The following is a 20,795-nucleotide window of genomic DNA, read 5'->3' on the forward strand; positions in this document are numbered from 1 at the left end:
GCATGACCGTCTGAATTGGTTCAGACCTGTCATAGCCTTCATCTTGCAATAAAGCTGAAAAATAGGCTCTGAGTTCCCTTTCAATGTCTTCTTGCCGCTCATAGCGTCTTCCCGTGGACCCTTGAGGCTAAGTGATGCGATTTTGCTGGTGATGGTTGATCATGGACCTGTGGAAGAACTTGGTATTGTGCTCTCCCTCGCGAAGCCATTGGACTCGTGATTTCTGGCGCCATAGGATCTCTTCTTGGGCTTTCCTTTCCTCTATTTCTCGGATTAGAAGCCCCTCTGCATCGACCAATTCTGGGGAGTGGCCATCCCTTATGATTTTCCTCTCCACGTCTTCTAGGCGAGCTTCCAGTTTGTTCTTCTCCTAAAAAATGTTCCCAAACTCTTCCCGGTTCCAGGTTTTAATTTTGAGCTTCAGCGCCTGGAGTTTATTTGGAAGGATTGCATCTTGTTGCCTGGTGGATTGTCCATAGAGGTCCACCAGGTTTCTAGTTTCTCCAGGAAGCCGGGATGCCATAGCCAGAGGATTTCAAAGCAGAATGGCTTCCGCTGAGGAGCAACCACAGAAGTAATATCCATACTGACTGGCCAGTGATCCGAGCCGAGGGACGGAAGAATCTCTGTTTCTACATTTGGATCTTGAAGGATGAAGTGCTCAGATAGGAGGAAGCGATCTAGACGACTAGCCACCTGATCCTGCCCTCCTCTCTGATTGTTCCATGTGTGGAGTCCATGCTTTGGGAGAATGTCCACCAAATGTAGCTCTTCAATAGCATCATTAAACTCTGAGGAAGAAGGGTCCAACCTCCGAACACCTCCTCTCTTTTCATCCAGATTGTGGATCAGGTTGAAGTCCCCTCCTAAGATCCAATCTTCCTTTTCTTGGGAGCTTCTTAATCCGTGAAACTGAGAGAAAAATAGGCCTTTCTCTCGAGGGTTGGAAGGGTCATAAACCGCTGTAAGACTAATATAATTTTTTGTTCCTACCAGTCTGAAGGCTGTCGAAAGGGAGAATCGAGATCCAACCCAATCAATGAACACTACCTTATTAAGGTAGCAAAGAATAGCGAGACCACCAGCGGTCCCGATCACATCTATAGACATGACTTGACTATTCTTCCAGCATCTCTAGTTGTTCTCGGTGAGTTTCTTATCATTCATTTTGGTTTCTTGTAACAAGACTATGATGGGCTTATGCTTAACTATCTTTTCCTTTAGGGATTTGATCTTACCTGGGCTGTTGAGGCCCCTGATGTTCCAAGAGATGATCTTAATGAAAAAGGTGGGGCGGATTTGGGAAAGTAATCCATCAATTGTCCCATCTTCCCTGAATTCAACAACAATTCCCTAGCTTCACGGATCAGATCTTTGGTCAATTTCCTTCCTTTCTTGCCTTTCTTCGAGCCTCCTGACTCAACAATGGTGAGGGCTAGAGGGTTGTTGTCTTTCCCTGTACCTCGTAGATTTGGATCTGGTTTACCTGATCTAGCCGCCCATTGGGAGTAGAGATGGCCAAAGTGAAACATCTGGCTTCCTGGTATGTCTTTGGCATCTGCTTTAATCCAAGCTTTGAATATCTCCAACATTTTCTTCTCTTCTGCGCCTAATCTGTTATTCTTCTCTTCTACTTCCAGGATCTTGCTTGTGTGGGTAAGGACATCTTTAACCCTTCGAGCATCCTCTGAATGTTCTGGCATCTTTCACTTGGCTGCGATATTTTCCCCTAGGGAGAGGGGTTGCTTGTCGACTTCCATGGACTAGGAGATCTCCTTAGAGGAGGAGGAGATCTCCTCCCTTGTCTGCTCCTGATCAGGATCCAAGTTTTCTAGTGTGGAAAAAGGGTTGTTGGGATTGGGAGCTCTCAGGGGTTTCAGGACCATGGTGGACGAAGTTGTTTGAGCATGCTGGGTCTCATCGGACGCGGGGTGCAACTGCAATGGATCTTGGGGGGGACGGTTCAGGCAAGGACGACGTCGTTCGACTTGTTGGAACCCTTCTGCATCTCGATGTTGAGTGGAAAATCTAGCTTCCTTCGCCTTAGTCAGGGGGCAATCTCTGAATAAATGGCCATACTCATGGCACCTTCGACACTTGAATGGGACATGTTCATAATTGAGAGGCTGGATCCAGGTGGTATCATGATAGATTAATTCTATTGACTCTGGCAGAGGTTGTGAGATGTTCATATGCACACAGATCCGGGCAAAGGCTGCATGGTAACACCTTTTAGTAACCTCAGATATTTTGACAAATTGTCCAATGGAATTATCGATGCCTTCAAGGATGTCCTGCTCCCAAAAGTCATCTGGTAGTGAGTAAAAGCACACCCAAATTGGAGTTGCTCTGAATTCTTCCTTGTCAGGGTTATAACATTCCTCCCAGTACCTGATGAACAACCCCACACTACCCATAAAATATGGCCCATTTTTGAAGATGCGTTGTCTATCTTCCAGATATGCAAAGATGATTGTAAAGAACCCTTTTGCTTGGAGTCAGAGCTCAATTTTCCCTCGCGGTGCCCATTTGTGCTGGATCCACATTAAGATGTCTTGCTCCTTGGGCCAGATGCCTAGAAATTTGCAGATCATAGCATGATCTTTCATATATTGGTGGCCTTGCTCCATGCGGTTGTTGGGGATTACAAACTTAGGGTTGGTCACTACTCGTGGCAAACATCGGTTTTTCCCTTCTTTTGCTTGTCACTGTGCTCCCATGGTAGGGGTTTCTTCAACATTTTGTGAAGTGGTAGCCTTTGTCGGGTTCGTCCGTCCTTGCACGAGCGGGGTACGATTCACTGTGTCCTTGAAGGACTGCGGCCTCTCACCCTGAGGCGGGGGGCCATTCATGATCGCACCTCTTAGCTACCAATACGATCTGGTTGAACCAGTGGCCAACAACTGGTTTAGAGAGCAGATCCGACCCGTTAGGGGATCCGATCCGTCAGGAGGCTGCGCTGTCAGCTGCTAGCAAAGCATCCCACGAGTCCCTTTTTGTATTTTTATGATCATAACTTATTTGAATTCTTAGTATTCAAGATAGTCATTAGTTGAAACTGAACTAGAATATGTGATATTCATTGGAGGTGATTTTTTAAATAGTTCAAGATGAAGGAATTAATACAAGACATGGTCTAAGTTGGATCAATTTTTTTAGATGTCATGTATGTATTTGACCACATATATGCCATGCTATGTTGAAGAGCACCTCTATACTTTTGGTGCAAAAATTAAAGAAGAGTATGCGTTGTGACGAGTCAAGGCAAATGCTTGTAATGAACAAGGTTTGATTACAAATGAAGGAATACTTAATTACCTAGGCAAGTTCCCTTTCATGAACGGATGTATATATATGTGTGTGAATACAAGATATATGAGATGATATTGATTACAAATGAGGGACTGTTTATATACCTAGGCAAGTGCCCCTTCATGAATGGTCATGTTTTTAGAGACACGCTTCTTCAATATACTAATCATTATTAAATATTAATTAATTATTTACATTCATAACATTGCCTTTTATTTTAGAAAAGCTTTGTCCTCAAAGCTTATTGTGGAAAATACATGTTATCTGCTTATTTGTCTTGTAATCTATTCACACCTTTCATAATTCTTCGATGGTACAAGATGATAGGATCATCTGAGTGAGAAACAAAATTGTCGAATTGAAAAGAGATTTGAACATTCTAAATCAATCTTCCGTGGAATATTGTAGTTACTCGATACTTGCTTTGATAGATGCTTCTCGAGTTCATAAGACTGAATTGTGCTGACATCGTTATCTTTGGAACATAAGTCACTTTTCTCTGGGATGAGTGATATGGATTTGCACACTGGTTGAGAAATCTACTTTTATGATTTTGATGCCAATAAGGAGTTCTTGTGATTTGATTTCTCCTTATCTCGTTTGTGCGATTTCTTGATTTACTTGAGGTATTTGATTTTCTTCTGGTACAAGAGTCACTTGGTTAATTGTTGGATTTTCACTTGAAATCTATCGTTTGAACTGTAATATTTGAATATGTTTTTACATTAACTGGTTTGGGATCATTCTAAATCGTGATTTTATTTGGAGTAGTGTTTGTTTCCCTTTCTTCAACTTGGGTTGTCTTGTCTGAAGACTTCGATTTTGTCATAAGCTCTTTTAATTTGTTCTCCAATGGTTTCTTATCAATTTTAAGTTTCTTGATTTGAATGAGTAGCTTTTGATTGTGATACTTGATGTGGGAAATTTCATCATTTTTGGATCGTTGACTTTATTCTTAGTGTCATTCTCCTCATCTTTTAAAATTTTGAATTGCTCTAATAAAATTTGATTAAGGTTCTTTAAGTGTAAAATTTCCTCTTATTGATCTGATAGTTGTTTCTTGAGTTCATTCTTTGTGACCTTAGTGTATTTGATTTGTGCAAGTAATTTTTCACTATGGTCCTTGAGGCGAGAAATTTCTTCGTCTTTATTTATTACTTCCTTATAATGCATATCTTCAAGATCTTCATATTTATGCTGTGATGCCTTCTTGTTTTGTTGAAGTTTCATTATTTTGTTTTCAAAATTTTTAATGTGTGGATTCACTTGATTTTTCAACTACAATTTCTCGGCACACTGGATTACATTCTCTTGTAGGAGTGATGTTGGGTGTTCAACTTGCAAGTTGGATTCTATTTTCTTCAATTCTTGAGCCACATGTTCTTTATTGAAATTTGCATTTGTCACTATTAATTGTTTTATCTCTTCACGAAACTTCATATTACCTTCTAACGATTGTTTTGATGTGTCATTTTGATATTCAACTAAATAGTTTTGTAGTATTTTGTGCATAGGACATTTTGATTTCTAAATGATTCTCAACAATTAGGATATCCATATGAACAAAGAGGACACACACATGTATATATCTATATATATATATATATAATTTAGCTTATTGTTTTTCTAAATAACTATAATAATCTTGTAGCTTTTCAATTAATAATGTATTCCACTTATTGTTTTTTCTAAATAAATTTTCTAACCTTATAACTCTTCTATTAATCAATGTAAGGATTCTAATCCTTCTTTTAGGATTAGTTACAAAAGGTTACACCATTAAAGAATGGAAACGTATTCACGTTTAATAGCCACTACTTGAGATGGAATGAACCACATAAAGAAAAACTAATTAGACAACGTGGTGATGGTTAAGTGTACCGATATAATATTTGTAATTGTTTTTATGAAAGTTGCTTAATATTTGTCACTCGAGTAGGGTGATTGAAACAATGGGTAAGTATCAAATCGGGTGGGGGGAAAATGGAATCTGTATGCAAATGAAATCAGCGATATGAGGAAGTCGAAAAGCAACAAGGGCAGCTTAGAGTCAGAATAACACTTGACAAAGTTGACCTAGTTATAGATCAACGTTAGTGGCGGTAGCAGAGTGGTTGTGGCGGCGTGCGATAATGGAGAAAATAATTGGCTAATTAGTGGATCGTTCTCCTTGGATGACGACAACACAATGCGACTGATGGGCATATTACTGGTAGTTGAGCGATTTAGTGGTGGAGACGATGGAAGGAATTTGAAACGAGGGAGGTGACGACCTGCTACAACGGTGGAGCAGTCCAGTTGTGGCTGTGGAAATTGGTCTGTCGGTGGCGGTAATCGTTTGTCAGTAACACCATGCACTGTTGTTGGTATGGCAGCTAACAACCACAAATTGCTTTATTTATTTATCTTTTTTTTTTGGGTTAATTTTTTTCCCCATATGTAATCTCTTTTTTGGTTATTTATTATTGTTATTATTATTATTTATAATATATTTTAATTTTTTTCTTTTATTTTAATGGCCAAAGACTTGATAGCAAAATGGAGAACCTCCACAATACTGTTTGTCTGAAAGTTTCAATTGAATGACAATAAACTTGATGAAGAATTAATTGCCAAAGTTTGGGATTGGAGAACGAGGCTCTGATAATAGTGTAACAAACCAGTTTCATATATGCAGCGAAATATTTAGAATATTTGAAATATAAAAGCATTCATCATATACACACACACATACACACACACACACACACACATATATATATATATTGATTACAAATGAAGGCCTATTTATATAGCTAGGCAAGTGCTCCTTCATAAAGGATCATGTCCTTAGAGGCATGCCTCTTTAGTATGCTAATCATTATTAATTATTAATTAATTATTTATATTCATAACAATCCCATAAAGTTTTATTTTGTTAAGGAAACATTTTCCCAATAAGCCACACTTGACCTAGGGATTGAATGACCACTTATCACTTGTAAAGTACTAAAATCTTGTATAGATAGTAATATATGAAAAAAGAGTTGACCTATCATTGTTGAATCCCTAGAAATTTCTATAAATACTAGTGTGATAAAGAGCTCATCAATTGTTACTATGTCCCAAAGAAATGTTAGCTCATGGGATGTTGAGTTGTCAACATATTGGAGGTTGAGGTAAATCATTGTGTGAGATGAACCCTAAGAGTTGAATGACCACTTTATTAGGTTGCACTTGGTTAATGATAGTTGTGGTAGCACATGATGTTGGCTATTTGAATGACCAAAACTATAAGGACCATAAGCTATATGTGTTTTATCATTGTGTGAGAAGGTTGAGCCTCAAGTGAAAATATATAATTCTGTGAGAATGTTGAGCTTAAAGTGAAAATAGTGCTAGACTATTAATGTTGACACATTTGTTTTTTGTTTTGCATGTGGAATATTGGTATTTTGTTGGTTGTGCCCATTTGGAATCCTTGACTCACACCACCACCCCATCCGTTGGTTAGTGGTGATTCACCCTACTACTATCGATTATTCAATTTATTGAAAGAGTGTTTTTCATGTTGTGCCTTTACATCCATTCATAAATAATCCTATTGCTATGAGTTCTATTCATGTGACATGTGATTTTTGTGGAATGTTCAGGGAAGACCATGATATTTAGTAGCACTATTGTAAACAAAATTTCATTGTGGATTTAGAGAAGTTCATTGTCATGTTTGGTTAATGAGAAGTCACTTAGGAATAGAAAGTGGCTATTTAGCTTGGTTCATTGGTTTATTGACTAAGAATAATCTAATGATTATGGCTGATTTGAGTACCTTGCATAGTCATAAATTGGATTGGAAAGGTATTTTTGTAGTTGAATATTGAATTGGTCATTTCCCACCCCAAGTGTTAAGTACCCAAGAATCTAATGAGTAGTTAGAACTCATCACCATTTAGTAGCTTATAAAATAGAAGCTAATTAGCTTTGCTTAGAAATTTCTAAGATTAACTATCCTCTTTGACTTGATGAAAGAAAGGAAAGGAGTGATAACAAAGTTGCAACTTGGCAAGACCCCATGGAAAGTTGGAGAACGACTAAAAGAAGGGCGATAACATTGGTGCATGAAATTTTTTATGCATCTCTACACTTGGAATCTTGTTGCCCTTGTTGCTTTAGAGGACAAAAATAACTTAGAATTGGCATGGAAAATAATCAATAGCTTAGTATTGACATGGAAAATAATCAATAAATATATAAATAATATGTCATGAGAAATTGATTAAGTATAATCAATAACATAAAAGTTAGAGAAAAAGCCATATTCACTAGAATCACTTTAGTTTTCATCTTTCTCACTTTTAGTCTCATCCTTGCTATACTGTTCATTAGCTTTAATTTCATGAAAAATACTTGTGACACTCATGAACACCCTCAATAAAGGAACCTTATAAAATAATTACGAGATGTTAATTGTTGTGCAACTAATTGCTAACAAACATAATGACAAGATATTTATTATGCAATATTAATAATCACATACATAAATAAAATTAGACACATCATTATGAATTATTTGTTCAAACATCTAAGTATACAACATTATGTTAATTTTAAGGGCTAGATTGTTCTTTGCTGTAGATAATTACATTTTCAAACTTTTTCAAAATTTACATATGAAAATCACCCCATGACATCTTAAAATTATCATCGATTATGTACAGAGAACAATAACATCAACAATGAAATGAAACGATAAGGAACAACATAAAAAAAACATATACAATGGAGACACCATAATTTAGGTTAGAGATTAGGGAAAAATACCACAAGGGGTAAAACCTAACCATATTATTCTTCTATTAGATATTCATCATTTGTTCAGTTAAGATACAAAGTACAATAAGAATGAGATTAACAATCATGGCCAACCCAAGTGAGTTCACAACTTCGTTTGTGAATTGAACGAAACAAATCCAAGAGAGATGCTATCATATCACTGTCTTATACAAAATCAAATTTGTCGTAGAGATATCTTCACTTAAGTCATCCATCAAGTTGTCATCAAAGTCACTGTCATGAACACTGTCATATCAAGACTTTTGTTATGCATCATCCATCATGTCACTGTCATCATTTATCATAAGCAAGGTCACTGTCATTATCATTAAGTTATCTCCATACCATGGGTCATTGCCATACTAGGTTACAACGATATCAAGGAGTACAAGAGTATCATAGTCTTCAACTCTGTTCATTAAGGTCATTCTCATCAAGGTTGCTGGCATCAAGGTGATAGGTAATCAAGTATCATAATAACAAGGTCATTGTCACATGTATCGTTGTCACTTCCATTGTTAGGTCCTTATAATACTAGTGTAGCCCCCATATTGCTATTGTTGTGCCCCAGGTAGCCCAAATATTTTTATTGTTGTGCCCCATAGAAGCCCACTATTGTTATTGTTGACCCCTTATATTATTATTGTTATGTAGGCCCTGAATATATTGTGACCCTTTAGACTCCTATATACACCAAGGAGACCTTGTCATTTGTATCACCCAAGATTTTTTCATTTATGTAAGTGTTGATGGTGCTGGACCCGCCAACATGTAAGGGGATCTCTCCAGTAAGAAGTCCCAATTAGATCTCAGACAGTTTGGTGTAGGATTCCAGCAGTGGGTCGTCAAGCAATGCCTTGACCGCGATGTCGCATAGAGGCAAGAAAGATAACTCTGTCAGTAGCAAGGGTGTGACCGCTGCAGTGAGTCAAGGAAGGTGTATGAGAGGTTGGAACACATGGGGGTTGAGATGAGTGCGCCCCTTGGCAACCTGTAAGTGTACTCAACTAGGAAGGGAACACGCAAGCGAAGATGCATCACAAGCTGGAAAGCAGGTCAATCTGGCAATCCAAAGTGATGGTTAAACCAACAACACATCTACAACAAGATTCATATAATTGCATACAAAAGTGTTCATACACAACTACGCAAGTTAAACAACATACATTGCTAAAGCAACCGGAACAGTCCAACTACAATAAAAACATATGCATGAAAACGTGCTAGCACTTATTATATAAAGAAGTGTAAGTTCCAATCATACAATACATCCATGTAAACCTGCTAGCCCCAACAGTGGAACGTTGTAGCCACATCCACCTGCTCCTCCAAAGAGATGAACTAGCTCTGTGCAGTGGAGAAGCCAAGGTGCATTACTACACTGTCCAAGCTCTTTCAAGATATTCTTATCAGAAGCTTGGCTGACCAAATCCTATACAATGAGTTATGAAGGACTATTTATAACAAAGGGTGGGGTGACCCTTGACATTCCCCTTTGTGACAGTTCAACTACCCTCATGACTCTTCACCTACTCTATGACTATTACATCCAACTGTTGACTCTTGACTTACACTTGACATGACTCAACATTACAATGCACATGTACTCATGTGAGACAAAATGGATTGAGCAAGCCATGCAAGACATCATGACACTCGGTCCGTTGTGATGAGACCAACTATATGACATGCTTGTGATGGTGAAGGTGGTGAGTTGATGCCAAGCTTGGTCGTCTGTGATGGTGTGCATGCACCCCATGGTGACATCTTGCTGAAACTAACTCTTGCCTCCGTTGCATCTGGTGCATTGGTTCGACTTTTTCATCCAACTTGTCTGCTAACGTGTGCATGGTCTTCTTGGATGCGGCTGAAACGACACACAATGATGCATAGTGTCCGTGTTAATCTTCAAGTGTGTGCTGGTGGTCATGCACATCGACTTTCCGAATTACATGTTCAAGTCCAGTTGGACTCGGTGAGTGTGCCGAATGGGTTGGATTTCATGTGTGCGCACAATGACATGCATGCTGCTGAATCCCTTGCATGCAATAAAAAACACTGCTCACCATGTCTGCTCCGTGCCAGCTGTTGGGATGGATCTTTAACTTGTACGGGCGCAGTTTCATCCATGAGTGCATGTTGCACCCACTGTTGTTCCTGTTCCTGTTGCAACTCATTCATTTATATGTGTAGCTTCATGTTCTTCCTTGAGTTTTTGCTTCAACACATGCAACTCCTTCTTTATTCCATTCTCTATCTTCATGCGATCTTCATGTCGCACCGTCACATCATAGCCCGAGTCTCCAAAGTTTCTTTCATCATCAGTGGATCTGCTTGATCTTGCAACTTTGTTTCGCCTCTGTGTTGTCAACAACCTTCCTCTTGCATTCATTGCCTTCGCTGCATTCGATGCATTCGCTTCATTCGTTGCGTTTGCCACATTCAATATGCTACCTTCAGCTGCTGTTCATAATGCTTCTCGCTGTGATATCTTGATGTTCTTGTCTACGAACAACTTGATGTCTTTGTGAGTAGGAAATCTCATAGACATTTGATAGACTGCATCTCCAGGTGTGCTCTGAACGGTGTCTTCGACTCTGCCCTCTTGGAAACCATTGTACTTGCAATGCTGAGAGGCAGATGAATAGCTGCAATACCTGGAGACATGGCAACACTCATGGTAAGCAATCTATCAGTAAAAAACCAAAATGAACTTGATAACTGACTTGCAACATACCTGTGTGACTGATCATGAAGGTTGTGCAATTTCGGCCAGGAGGTCGGGAGACTGACTGCCAAGACTGCGCAAGGCACAGTCTGGGTTGCTGGGAGACTGACTGACTGCTAGAACTATGCTATGCACAATCCAGTCTTGCTGCTGACTGCTGGAATTGTGCAATGCACAATCTCAGTTGGCAATGGCTGTAGGGTCAGTGACTGTATTGCACAATTTTTTGGGCCAGAAGTCACTGTCCCTCAGACATGCACAAAATAGTCTTGGAGGACAGTCACTGGCCAAAAATGTGCATTTCCGGAGAGGAAGACAGAGCCTTCCCTCTCAGGATTGCACAACGATGTCTTGGTGAGGCTCTTGGTGAGGTAGAGTCTGGGACAAGACTGCCCAGACTCGTCAACGGGAAACTGAAAGTGAATGTGAGTGCGAATGCATGGTGATACTGAGTGCAAGCATAAGTGAATGATCATTCATGCAAACAGTGAATGGCAGATTTAGAAAACGGAACAACATGCATGTGGGTGAGGCGAGTCACCGAATCAACGATCGTTCGTGAAAAACAGTTTCATGGATGTGACAATAGTGAGATATCAACGAAAACTGAAACCATGCTAGGAAAAGCTAGTAAACATGTACACGAAAATAAGCGTTCAAAGAAATCAAGCATACAATACTCACACAAGCGAAAACAAAAAAAGTGACAAAAATGCAACACAAGGCATGGAAAGCGGGCTTATTGAAAAACAACTGAGTTGGATGTATCAACTGCTCCTAGATGTGATGCGGGATGTCAGAGCTGTAAGGTTGATGTGAGGAATGAGCTCTACAATGTTTGGTTGATAAGTTTTGATAATATTGAGGTTGTGACGCGCATGTCACAATTCTAGGGAAAGCGACACTTGGTGGGAGGCTTTTGAAGTGATCCTTGCATGTAACCTCCAACTGCTAGAAATAGATCCCTGAAACAAGGGATGCCTTTGCATGCTGCCTTGGGAGAAGTATCCCATGCATGTAAGTCAGTTTTCTCGATCCTGGAGGGAACCAGTCAACTCAGCTACACATGCAAGAGATTGCTCTACTGCTGGGAGAAAATGCACATTTCTGGTCGGGCGCTGGGCTGGCTGCCCAAGAGATTTGCACAATTTCTGGGAAGAGTAACTGATTGCTGCGCAAATTTGCGCAAACTCTGGGTTGAGCAGCCCCGCTGGGGAAAATTGCACAATTCCTGCAGGGAGTGTTGACTTGCAGAATTGCGCAATCTTGGAGCCCTGTAGGCTGCTAGACAGGATTGGGCAATTTCTGGAGGGAAGGCTGGTTGCCCTCCAAAAATGCACAATTTTCTTGGGGAAGCTTGTCAGCCTATAGCTGGACCAAGTCCGGGTGAACAGTTTGTGAGGGGAATGCATCAAGCTGTGATCGACAGGCTGCCTTTGTGGAAGAAACACTGAATCTTGTGAACTTGACGAAGCAAGGCAAGATGCTGTGAAGGTTGGAAGGGAGGTTCCAAAACAAAGCTAAGGAAAAATTTTGGAGGGTGGTTGTAGTTGCTACAACACTTGGTGACACACTGGTAGAACTCTAGCTCTCTGAATGGACCTTGTTCATGAAAAGCAAGTCTGACACCTCCAGAAGAATTGTTCAGTTCTTAGTTCATCCTGGCTTTACACTAGCTTGATTGTAAGATGTAGCATCTGCCAAGCCCTTGGTCGATTGACACACATTCCAAGCCAAGGCAACACATTTGTTTCATTTGGGGTTAAGGGGTATATTGGTGCACAAGAAGTATAGTCGTCAGAGCCTTAATTTCATCTCTGGTGTTGCTCTGTTGCCAACAGGCCTAGACAGTACCTCGACGGAGTCACATAGGAACACAAGAATGGCTCCGCTGCCAGTGAGCTTGGTCAGTACCCCGACAGAATTACTTGCATCACCTCTCTACTTAGGAAGCCTTTCTCTTCTTTCGCCTTATTCATTTTTCATTTTTTTTCAAACTTTTTTCACTTTTTTTTTTCATTTTTTTTTAACTATGCATAACACTTATTCATTTCAGAGGCGGAAGAGGGATCCTGACTTATTGAGAGCATAAGAGGTTTTTCCAGCAGAGAAGTTGTTTATTATATCTCTGACATGCCTGTTTAGGTTTTCCCCCTCACCTTACTCTACTTGACTGATCTGACAAGGGTTAACCCAAAAACAACCGAATAGAGAAGGTGACACTAGTTGTAATATCCCTCCCCTTAATAATAAATAATAAATAATAAAAATAATAAATAACAAATAATAAAAATAATAAATAATAAAAATAATACAAAAATAATAATTAATAATAAAAATAATGAATAATAATAAATAAATCACTTAATAATAAATAATAAAAATAATAAATCATAAATGTTAAATAATAAATGATATTAAAAATATATACAAAGAAATAAATAAAAATAATAAAAATAAAAATAGTAATAACCATATTAAAGCTCTAAATAAGAATAAATAGAAATAAAACAAGAAAACTATCAAAAAGAAGGAAATAAAACAAGAAAGCTAAAAAAAAGAAAAGTAAAGAAATAAAACAAAAAAATAAATAAATTAATTTCTTAATTAAAAAACATATGCTGACAAATAATTTTATATCTATATTACCTGTGATCAAGGTCTGCCAGATGACAACAAGGTTTTGGGGACGACTCTCCACCCAACCATAGGCTCAATTGTGCAAGGATTCTGCTACAACTGGCCACCCCCGAGCCCTCAATCAACGTACTACTGCCAGTGACTCCTAAGTCTTAGTATATCATTGTCCCAAGAGAATGAAAGATAGAATCTCGGAATGATGGAATACCTCCCATCCTCCTCACCATCTATTAAATAGAACAAACATTGGAAGGGGAACCACATGCACACACTCCATGTGTCTACATGCAACTTTTTTTCTTGTTTTATTTCTTTACTTTTCTTTTTTTTAGCTTTCTTGTTTTATTTCCTTCTTTTTGATAGTTTTCTTTTTTTATTTCTATTTATTCTTATTTAGAGCTTTAATATGGTTATTACTATTTTTGCTTTTATTTATTTCTTTGTATATATTTTTAATATCATTTATTATTTAACATTTATGATTTATTATTTTTATTATTTATTATTAAGTGATTTATTTATTATTATTCATTATTTTTATTATTAATTATTATTTTTGTATTATTTTTATTATTTATTATTTATTATTAAGGGGAGGGATATTACATACTCTCCCACTTTAAGGAACTTCGTCCCGAAGTTAAGTTTTATTATTTATTATTTTATTTGCTTCATGTTTCCAACACCCTCTGCTGAACTAGTATAACCAGCAGGCATCGAAAGTCCCCAACACCCCGGGAAATATCAAGGAATCTCTGTCCTTTTTCCCACTTTCGGCACCAGGCATAAGCCTGACCCAGTCTGTATCCTAGTCCAAGGCTGGCCCCAAGGCTCGCGCCTGACTCAGACCTCATCTGCCCCAAGGCAGGCATCCGGTCCGGTAATCAATGACCTCGGGCATCTCGCAAGGCTGGCCCACTCCCTCCACAACTACTAGGGTGCACAACCCCAGGCATCGAAGTCCTTTACATCCCTTCCAGACTTCGACATCCCAATCCAATACTAGGCACCTAGCCTAGAACATCAGGCACGTGGCCTCCTCAAGATGGTCTCATAGCTCTTCTAGAGCTATCCATCAAGAGCTATACACAAGACAAAGGAACCACTGGAATATGTAGTGTTGATTGAGTTTGTCCCCAACCCATATGATGTTACTTATTATCTCTCGTGCGTATGGGCTCGCATGAGATCATCAAATAAACCGGCCCTCTCAGCCCATTGTGGAGTCCTGTCAATCATCATACCTAAACATGCAACCAATGCATTAGCTATACCATCATAGTATCATAGAAATTAGTCCATATGCCAAATCTTGCATGTCATCATGAGAACATTCATCATAGTTAATCACAACATTATGAATAATACATGCTTCACCTCATGAAATACCATCATAAGTTATAACATCAACATTAAATACCTATCATCATGTAGTAAATGAATATGTCAATATACCTCGACATAACATCATAATCATAAGGATACATCATCGCTATAAGAACCACATGTGCATCATTATCCCCCTACCATTATCCTCAACATATTAACAATTAATTAAACTAAACAGAAATCATAGTGTATGTATCATAAGGTTTAAACAGTAAAACATGATTTAGATTCTCCATAAAAGTATCTATCTTGGCTAAGGAAGCACTCCTAATTAGTTCACCCACACATTTTAATCAAGTAAATAAGGAAAATATTGAAAAATAACAGCTGCATCTTCCCAGGTAGCCGACCCTGGGCTATATTGGTCCCATTGGACCTTGACTTGCTCAAACTCATGGTTCCTGAGTCGACGAACCCAGCGGTCCAGTATACAGAATGGTTCGACCTGAAGGACTCCTTCCTCGGAAACCTGCAATTTTTCAAAACATGGGACGGGTCGGGTACATATTTTCTAAGCATAGAAACATGAAACACATTATGCATCCTTCATAGATGGAAGGGCAGCTCGAGCTTGTAAGCAACTGGTCCAATCCTCTCTAGGATCGTGAATGGCCCAACAAATCTAGGTGATAGCTTTGTTCCCTTACCCATCCTAAAGGGACTTTTAAAGGGTTTGATTCTAATGAAAACTTGGCTTCCTTCCTCAAAGTTTCTATCAATTCTCTTTGCATCAGCATAAATTTTTTGGCGATCCCTGGCTTCTTTTAGTCTCTGTTTAATTGTGGCCATTTGTTCTTCCATTTCTTGGAGCATTTCAGGTCCCAACATGACTCGGTCCTCTAATAGATCCCAACTTAACGGAGTACGACATGGTCTTGCATACAAGATTTCGAAGGGAGATGCCTGTATTGAACTGTGGTAACTATTGTTGTATGCAAACTCTACTAAGGGAAGGTATTTCTCCCATTGGTTTTGTTGATCCATGACATACATTCTTAGCATGTCCTCCAACACTTGGTTTACTCTTTCTATTTGACCATCTGTCTCTGGGTGATATGCTGTACTAAAATTCAGTTGTGTTCCCATAGATTGTAATAGACTTTTCCAAAATCTGGAAGTAAAACGTGTGTCTCCGTCAGATATTATCTTTCGTGGTACTCCATGAAGGCGAATTATTTCTTTTAGGAAAATTTGAGCGATAGCTGATGCTTCAAAGGTGGTCTTGACTGGAATGACATGAGCACTCTTAGTTAATTTATCAACCACAACCATAATACAGTCATGTCTCTGGGATGTCATAGGTAAGCCTCCAACAAAATCCATCGAAATAACTTCCCACTTAGTTTCTGGTATATCATGGGGTTGTAAAAGCCATGCCGGGTGACGATGTTCAGCTTTAACCTGTTGACATTCTAAACATCGAGCCACAAACATTGTTATATCCTTTTTCATTCCTGTCCAGAAAAATAGTTGTTTTAAGTCTGCATACATTTTCTGGACTCCTGGATGTGCAGCATATGGAGGTTGATGGGCTTCCTTGATTATTAAATTCCGAAGATCATCATCTTTTGGGACATAAATCCTACCCTTATATCATAGCAATCCATAATTTTCTAAGGTGTGTTCCTCCCACTTGGTTGCCATAGGTACCTCTTCTTGTAAGGCAAATTTTATTTGCTGGTAATGTGGGTCCCCTACTAGATGATTTAGAATCCGGCTCCTCAAGTCTATCTTTAATGCCGACATTGAATGAAGTCTAGGTCTCCTGCTTAAAGCATCTGCCACTTTGTTCTCTTTTCCCTTAATATAGGATATCTTGAAATCATAATCACTAAATAGCTCACTCCAGCGTCGTTGTCGAGCATTAAGGTCCTTTTGTGTGAAGATATACTCAAGACTTTTATGATCTGTTCTTAACTCAAATTGACGCCCCATTAGATAATGTCTCCACAATTTCAAGGCCATTACGGCCGCTGCTAATTCCAGATCATGAGTTGCGTAATTGATTTCATGGTTCTTAAGTTTTCGAGAAGAATAAGCGATAACCCCTTCATCTTGCATCAAGACTGCACCTAATCCTTCTTCTGATGCATCTGTGCATACAAGAAAGTCCTTGTCCATGTCAGGTACTTTTAATATTGGGGCCGTTGTTAGTCGATGTTTTAGCTCATTAAATGCTTTCTCACACTCACTTGTCCATTCAAACTTAACCCCTTTCCTTTGGAGGTGGGTGATGGGATTAGATATTTGCGAGAACCTTTCTACAAACCTTCTATAGTAGCCTGCCAATCCCATAAAGCTACGTACTTCCTTGACATTCCGGGGAGATGGCCAAGTCATTATAGTTTCCATCTTACTGTAATCAACTGCAATGCCTTTGCCACTAATGGTATGGCCTAGATATTTAATTTCTTTCTCAAAGAAAGAACATTTAGAAAGTTTTCCATATAGCTTATGTTCCCTGAGGCATTGTAGTACCAACCTCAAGTGTTCTAGATGCTCTTTCTCATTACGAGAGTAAATGAGGATGTCATCCAAGAAAAATTGGACAAAGCGGTCCAGATATTTTCGGAAGACACTATTCATCAAGTTCATGAATGTTGTTGGGGCATTAGTCAAACCAAATGGCAAAACAATAAACTCATAGTGTCCATAGCACGTTCTGAATGCTGTTTTAGGTATGTCTTCCTCCTTGATTCTTAGCTGATGATAACCTGACCGTAAGTCTATCTTGGAGAATATTGAAGCTCCTTTTAGTTGGTCAAAGAGGTCATCGATTCGAGGCATGGGGTACCTATTTCGAATGGTGGCCTTGTTTAGATCTCGGTAATCAATACATAACCTAAGAGTTCCATCCTTCTTCTTTACAAAAATTACTGGTGCACCCCAAGGTGACACACTGGGTCTTATAAAACCTTGATCAAGAAGTTCTTTGAGCTGTATACTCAATTCATTAAGCTCTGGAACAATCATTTGATAAGGTGCTTTGGATATGGGTTCCACTTCTGGTTTCAAGGTTATGGAGAAATCAATTTCTCGAACTGGAGGCAAACCTGGTAGCTCTGGAGGAAATACATCTGTAAATTCGGAAAGTAGTGGGTGCAATTTATCCGAGGACTTCTCATTGGTAGGAACCATTTCTACCGCATAAATTTTGCACCCTTTCCTCATACACTTATTAACTTTCTTGGCTGATATGAGGCGCAACGTAACACCACGTCTAATCCCTTTTATTACTTTGGTTTCTCCTTGGTCATTTTTTATGAGGACTGTCTTATTATAACAATCCAGTATAGCTTGATGGGATTCAAGCCAATCCATTCCCAAGATTAAGTCATACGTTCCGAGAGTTTTACTATATAGATTAATCTTGGTATCACACCCCCCAATGTTAACACTACAATCTCTTACCGTTGACCCTACTGATTGCTGAGAGCCTGACACCATTTATACCATTCTAAAGTTACTTTGCTCATGAGCTGTCAATCCACATCTAAGTATTGTTGAAGGTGAAATAAAACCATCAGTAGCACCTGGATCAATTAACACAGATAGAGGGATGTTATTGATCATACCTGCAGATTTTACTACAGTGGCTTGGTGCTCAGCCTGGCGATGGTTTGTAGCTGCATGAATTCGATGTGGGTTTTGTGGTCTTTCTCCTTTTTCTTTGTATTCCTGTTGTTTAATCCCTGTTTGATAGCTTGGACAATCTTTTCTATAATGTGGACCTTTACATTGCCAACATTCTACTTGTGCCTGCTTCTCATGTTGTACTTGTCCTTGGTCACCAAATCTTCTACTTCTCCCATTAATCAAGTAGGGTTGACCCTTATGTCCTCTCAGAGGCGGTCGAGAAGTTGCGCTAGCGATCCGAGAAACAGTGTTTTGTCTTCCCTGAAATCTATATGGCTGCCCCCCTGGTTTATTTAGCCTCATTGTGGAATGCTCCTTTCCTGAACTTTCATCAACTACCATTTGTTTCTTCATATTGATTTTCCTCAAGACTTGTTTGGCTAAACTAGTGGTTGTTGCCATAGTGGTGGGTTTCCACATGGCGACTTCTGCTCGGACTAAGGGGTCGAGTCCATGTAAGAATCTTTCAACTTGACGTCTATCATCAGCCATATAGTCCACGTGATGGACCAACGAATAAAATTCAGCTTCATAGTCCTCGATAGATCTACCATTCTGTCGTACTTCATGGAAAGCTCCTACTTGTTGGTGTTTGTACTCCTCTGATAGGTACCTAGTTCGGAAGGCTTCCTCAAACATTTCCCAAGTAACTTGTACTGGGGTGACTTGCATCTTCGTTTCTTCATTTACCCACCATAATAAGGCATCTCCTTTTAGTAGACTCATTGATATCTGGGCCTTTTCCCTAGAAGTGTATGCCTTAAAACTAAGTGCTCTTTTGACAACCATTACCCATGCTTCCGCTTTTGAACCCCCTTCTAGACCCGTAAACTCTGGTAATTTGGATTTTTGGACTTCTTTCATAATATCAAGTGTTGCTTGTCCATCTTTGGCATTGAGTTGAGAATTTAGGTCTTGTCTCTGTTTTTGTTCCAATTCCTTTTGCACATTTCCTTGATCTCGTCCTTGGCTTGAGACCCAGTCCTTAAAGATATTGGTCATTTCTCCAAGGGAATGTAATATAGCTTGCTCAGCTGGGGTTCCTATCTCTGAAGTGGCGGGAGGTGGTGTTTCTACTCCAAGGTTGTTTCGGGTTTGTCTTCGACGTTTAGGAGCCATGATCTACCCTGTGACCAAGGTTTGCCATATGACAACAAGGTTTTGGGGACGACTTTCCACCCAACCATAGGCTCAATTGTGCAAGGATTATGCTACAACTGGCCACCCCCGAGCCCTCAATCAACGTACTACTGCCAGTGACTCCTAAGTCTTAGTATACCATTCTCCCAAGAGAATGAAAGATAGAATCTCGGAATGATGGAATACCTCCCATCCTCCTCACCATCTATTAAATAAAGCAAACATTGGAAGGGGAACCACATGCACACACTCCATGTGTCTACATGCAACTTTTTTTCTTGTTTTATTTCTTTACTTTTCTTTTTTTTAGCTTTCTTGTTTTATTTCCTTCTTTTTGATAGTTTTCTTGTTTTATTTCTATTTATTCTTATTTAGAGCTTTAATATGGTTATTACTATTTTTATTTTTATTATTTTTATTTATTTCTTTGTATATATTTTTAATATCATTTATTATTTAACATTTATGATTTATTATTTTTATTGTTTATTATTAAGTGATTTATTTATTATTATTCATTATTTTTATTATTAATTAGTATTTTTGTATTATTTTTATTTATTATTTATTATTAAGGGGAGGGATATTACATACTCTCCCACTTTAAGGAACTTCGTCCCAAAGTTAAGTTTTATTATTTATTATTTTATTTGCTTCATGTTGCCAACACCCTCTGCTGAACTAGTATAACCAACAGGCATCGAAAGTCCCCAACACCCCGGGAAATCTCAAGGAATCTCTGTCCTTTTTCCCACTTTCGGCACCAGGCATAAGCCTGACCCAGTCTGTATCCTAGTCCAAAGCTGGCCCCAAGGCTCGTGCCTGACTCAGACCTCATCTGCCCCAAGGCAGGCATCCGGTCCCAAATCCCCGGAATGTCAAGGAAGTACGTAGATTTATGGGATTGGCAGGCTACTATAGAAGGTTTGTAGAAAGGTTCTCGCAGATATCTAATCCCATCACCCACCTCCAAAGGAAAGGGGTTAAGTTTGAATGGACAAGTGAGTGTGAGAAAGCATTTAATGAGCTAAAACATCGACTAACAACGGCCCCAATATTAAAAGTACCTGACATGGACAAGGACTTTCTTGTATGCATGGATGCATCAGAAGAAGGATTAGGTGCAGTCTTGATGCAA

At 39.0% G+C, this 20,795-nt stretch overlaps 1 protein-coding gene across 1 annotated transcript; it reads right to left on the bottom strand.

The window, feature by feature from the left end:
- Positions 1–420: 420 nt before the first annotated feature.
- On the bottom strand, positions 421–19,636 carry LOC149175483 (uncharacterized). The gene is made up of 5 exons (XM_089421146.1): positions 18,457–19,636; positions 17,797–18,318; positions 16,726–17,292; positions 16,159–16,335; positions 421–962 (listed from the first exon to the last, which is right to left on the bottom strand). The coding sequence occupies exons 1-5, from the start codon at positions 19,634–19,636 to the stop codon at positions 421–423; spliced, it is 2,988 nt and encodes a 995-aa protein (XP_089277272.1).
- Positions 19,637–20,795: the final 1,159 nt, after the last annotated feature.

This window comes from Pinus tabuliformis, chromosome 4_1, assembly GCF_031772625.1.
Source record: "Pinus tabuliformis cultivar Carrire ecotype Pingquan chromosome 4_1, CPIR1, whole genome shotgun sequence".
NCBI lineage: Eukaryota > Viridiplantae > Streptophyta > Pinopsida > Pinales > Pinaceae > Pinus > Pinus tabuliformis.

Excerpts from the sequence above, each read along its gene's own strand:
- LOC149175483 (XM_089421146.1), bottom strand. The coding sequence starts at position 19,636 with ATGGCTCCTAAACGTCGAAGACAAACCCGAAACAACCTTGGAGTAGAA. Across the intron at positions 18,319-18,456 it reads CACTGTAGTAAAATCTGCAG|GCTCTCAGCAATCAGTAGGG; the intron begins GTATGATCAATA and ends AAATGGTGTCAG. Across the intron at positions 16,336-16,725 it reads TGCTCGACAACGACGCTGGA|GAATGAAAAAGGATATAACA; the intron begins GTGAGCTATTTA and ends TTTTCTGGACAG.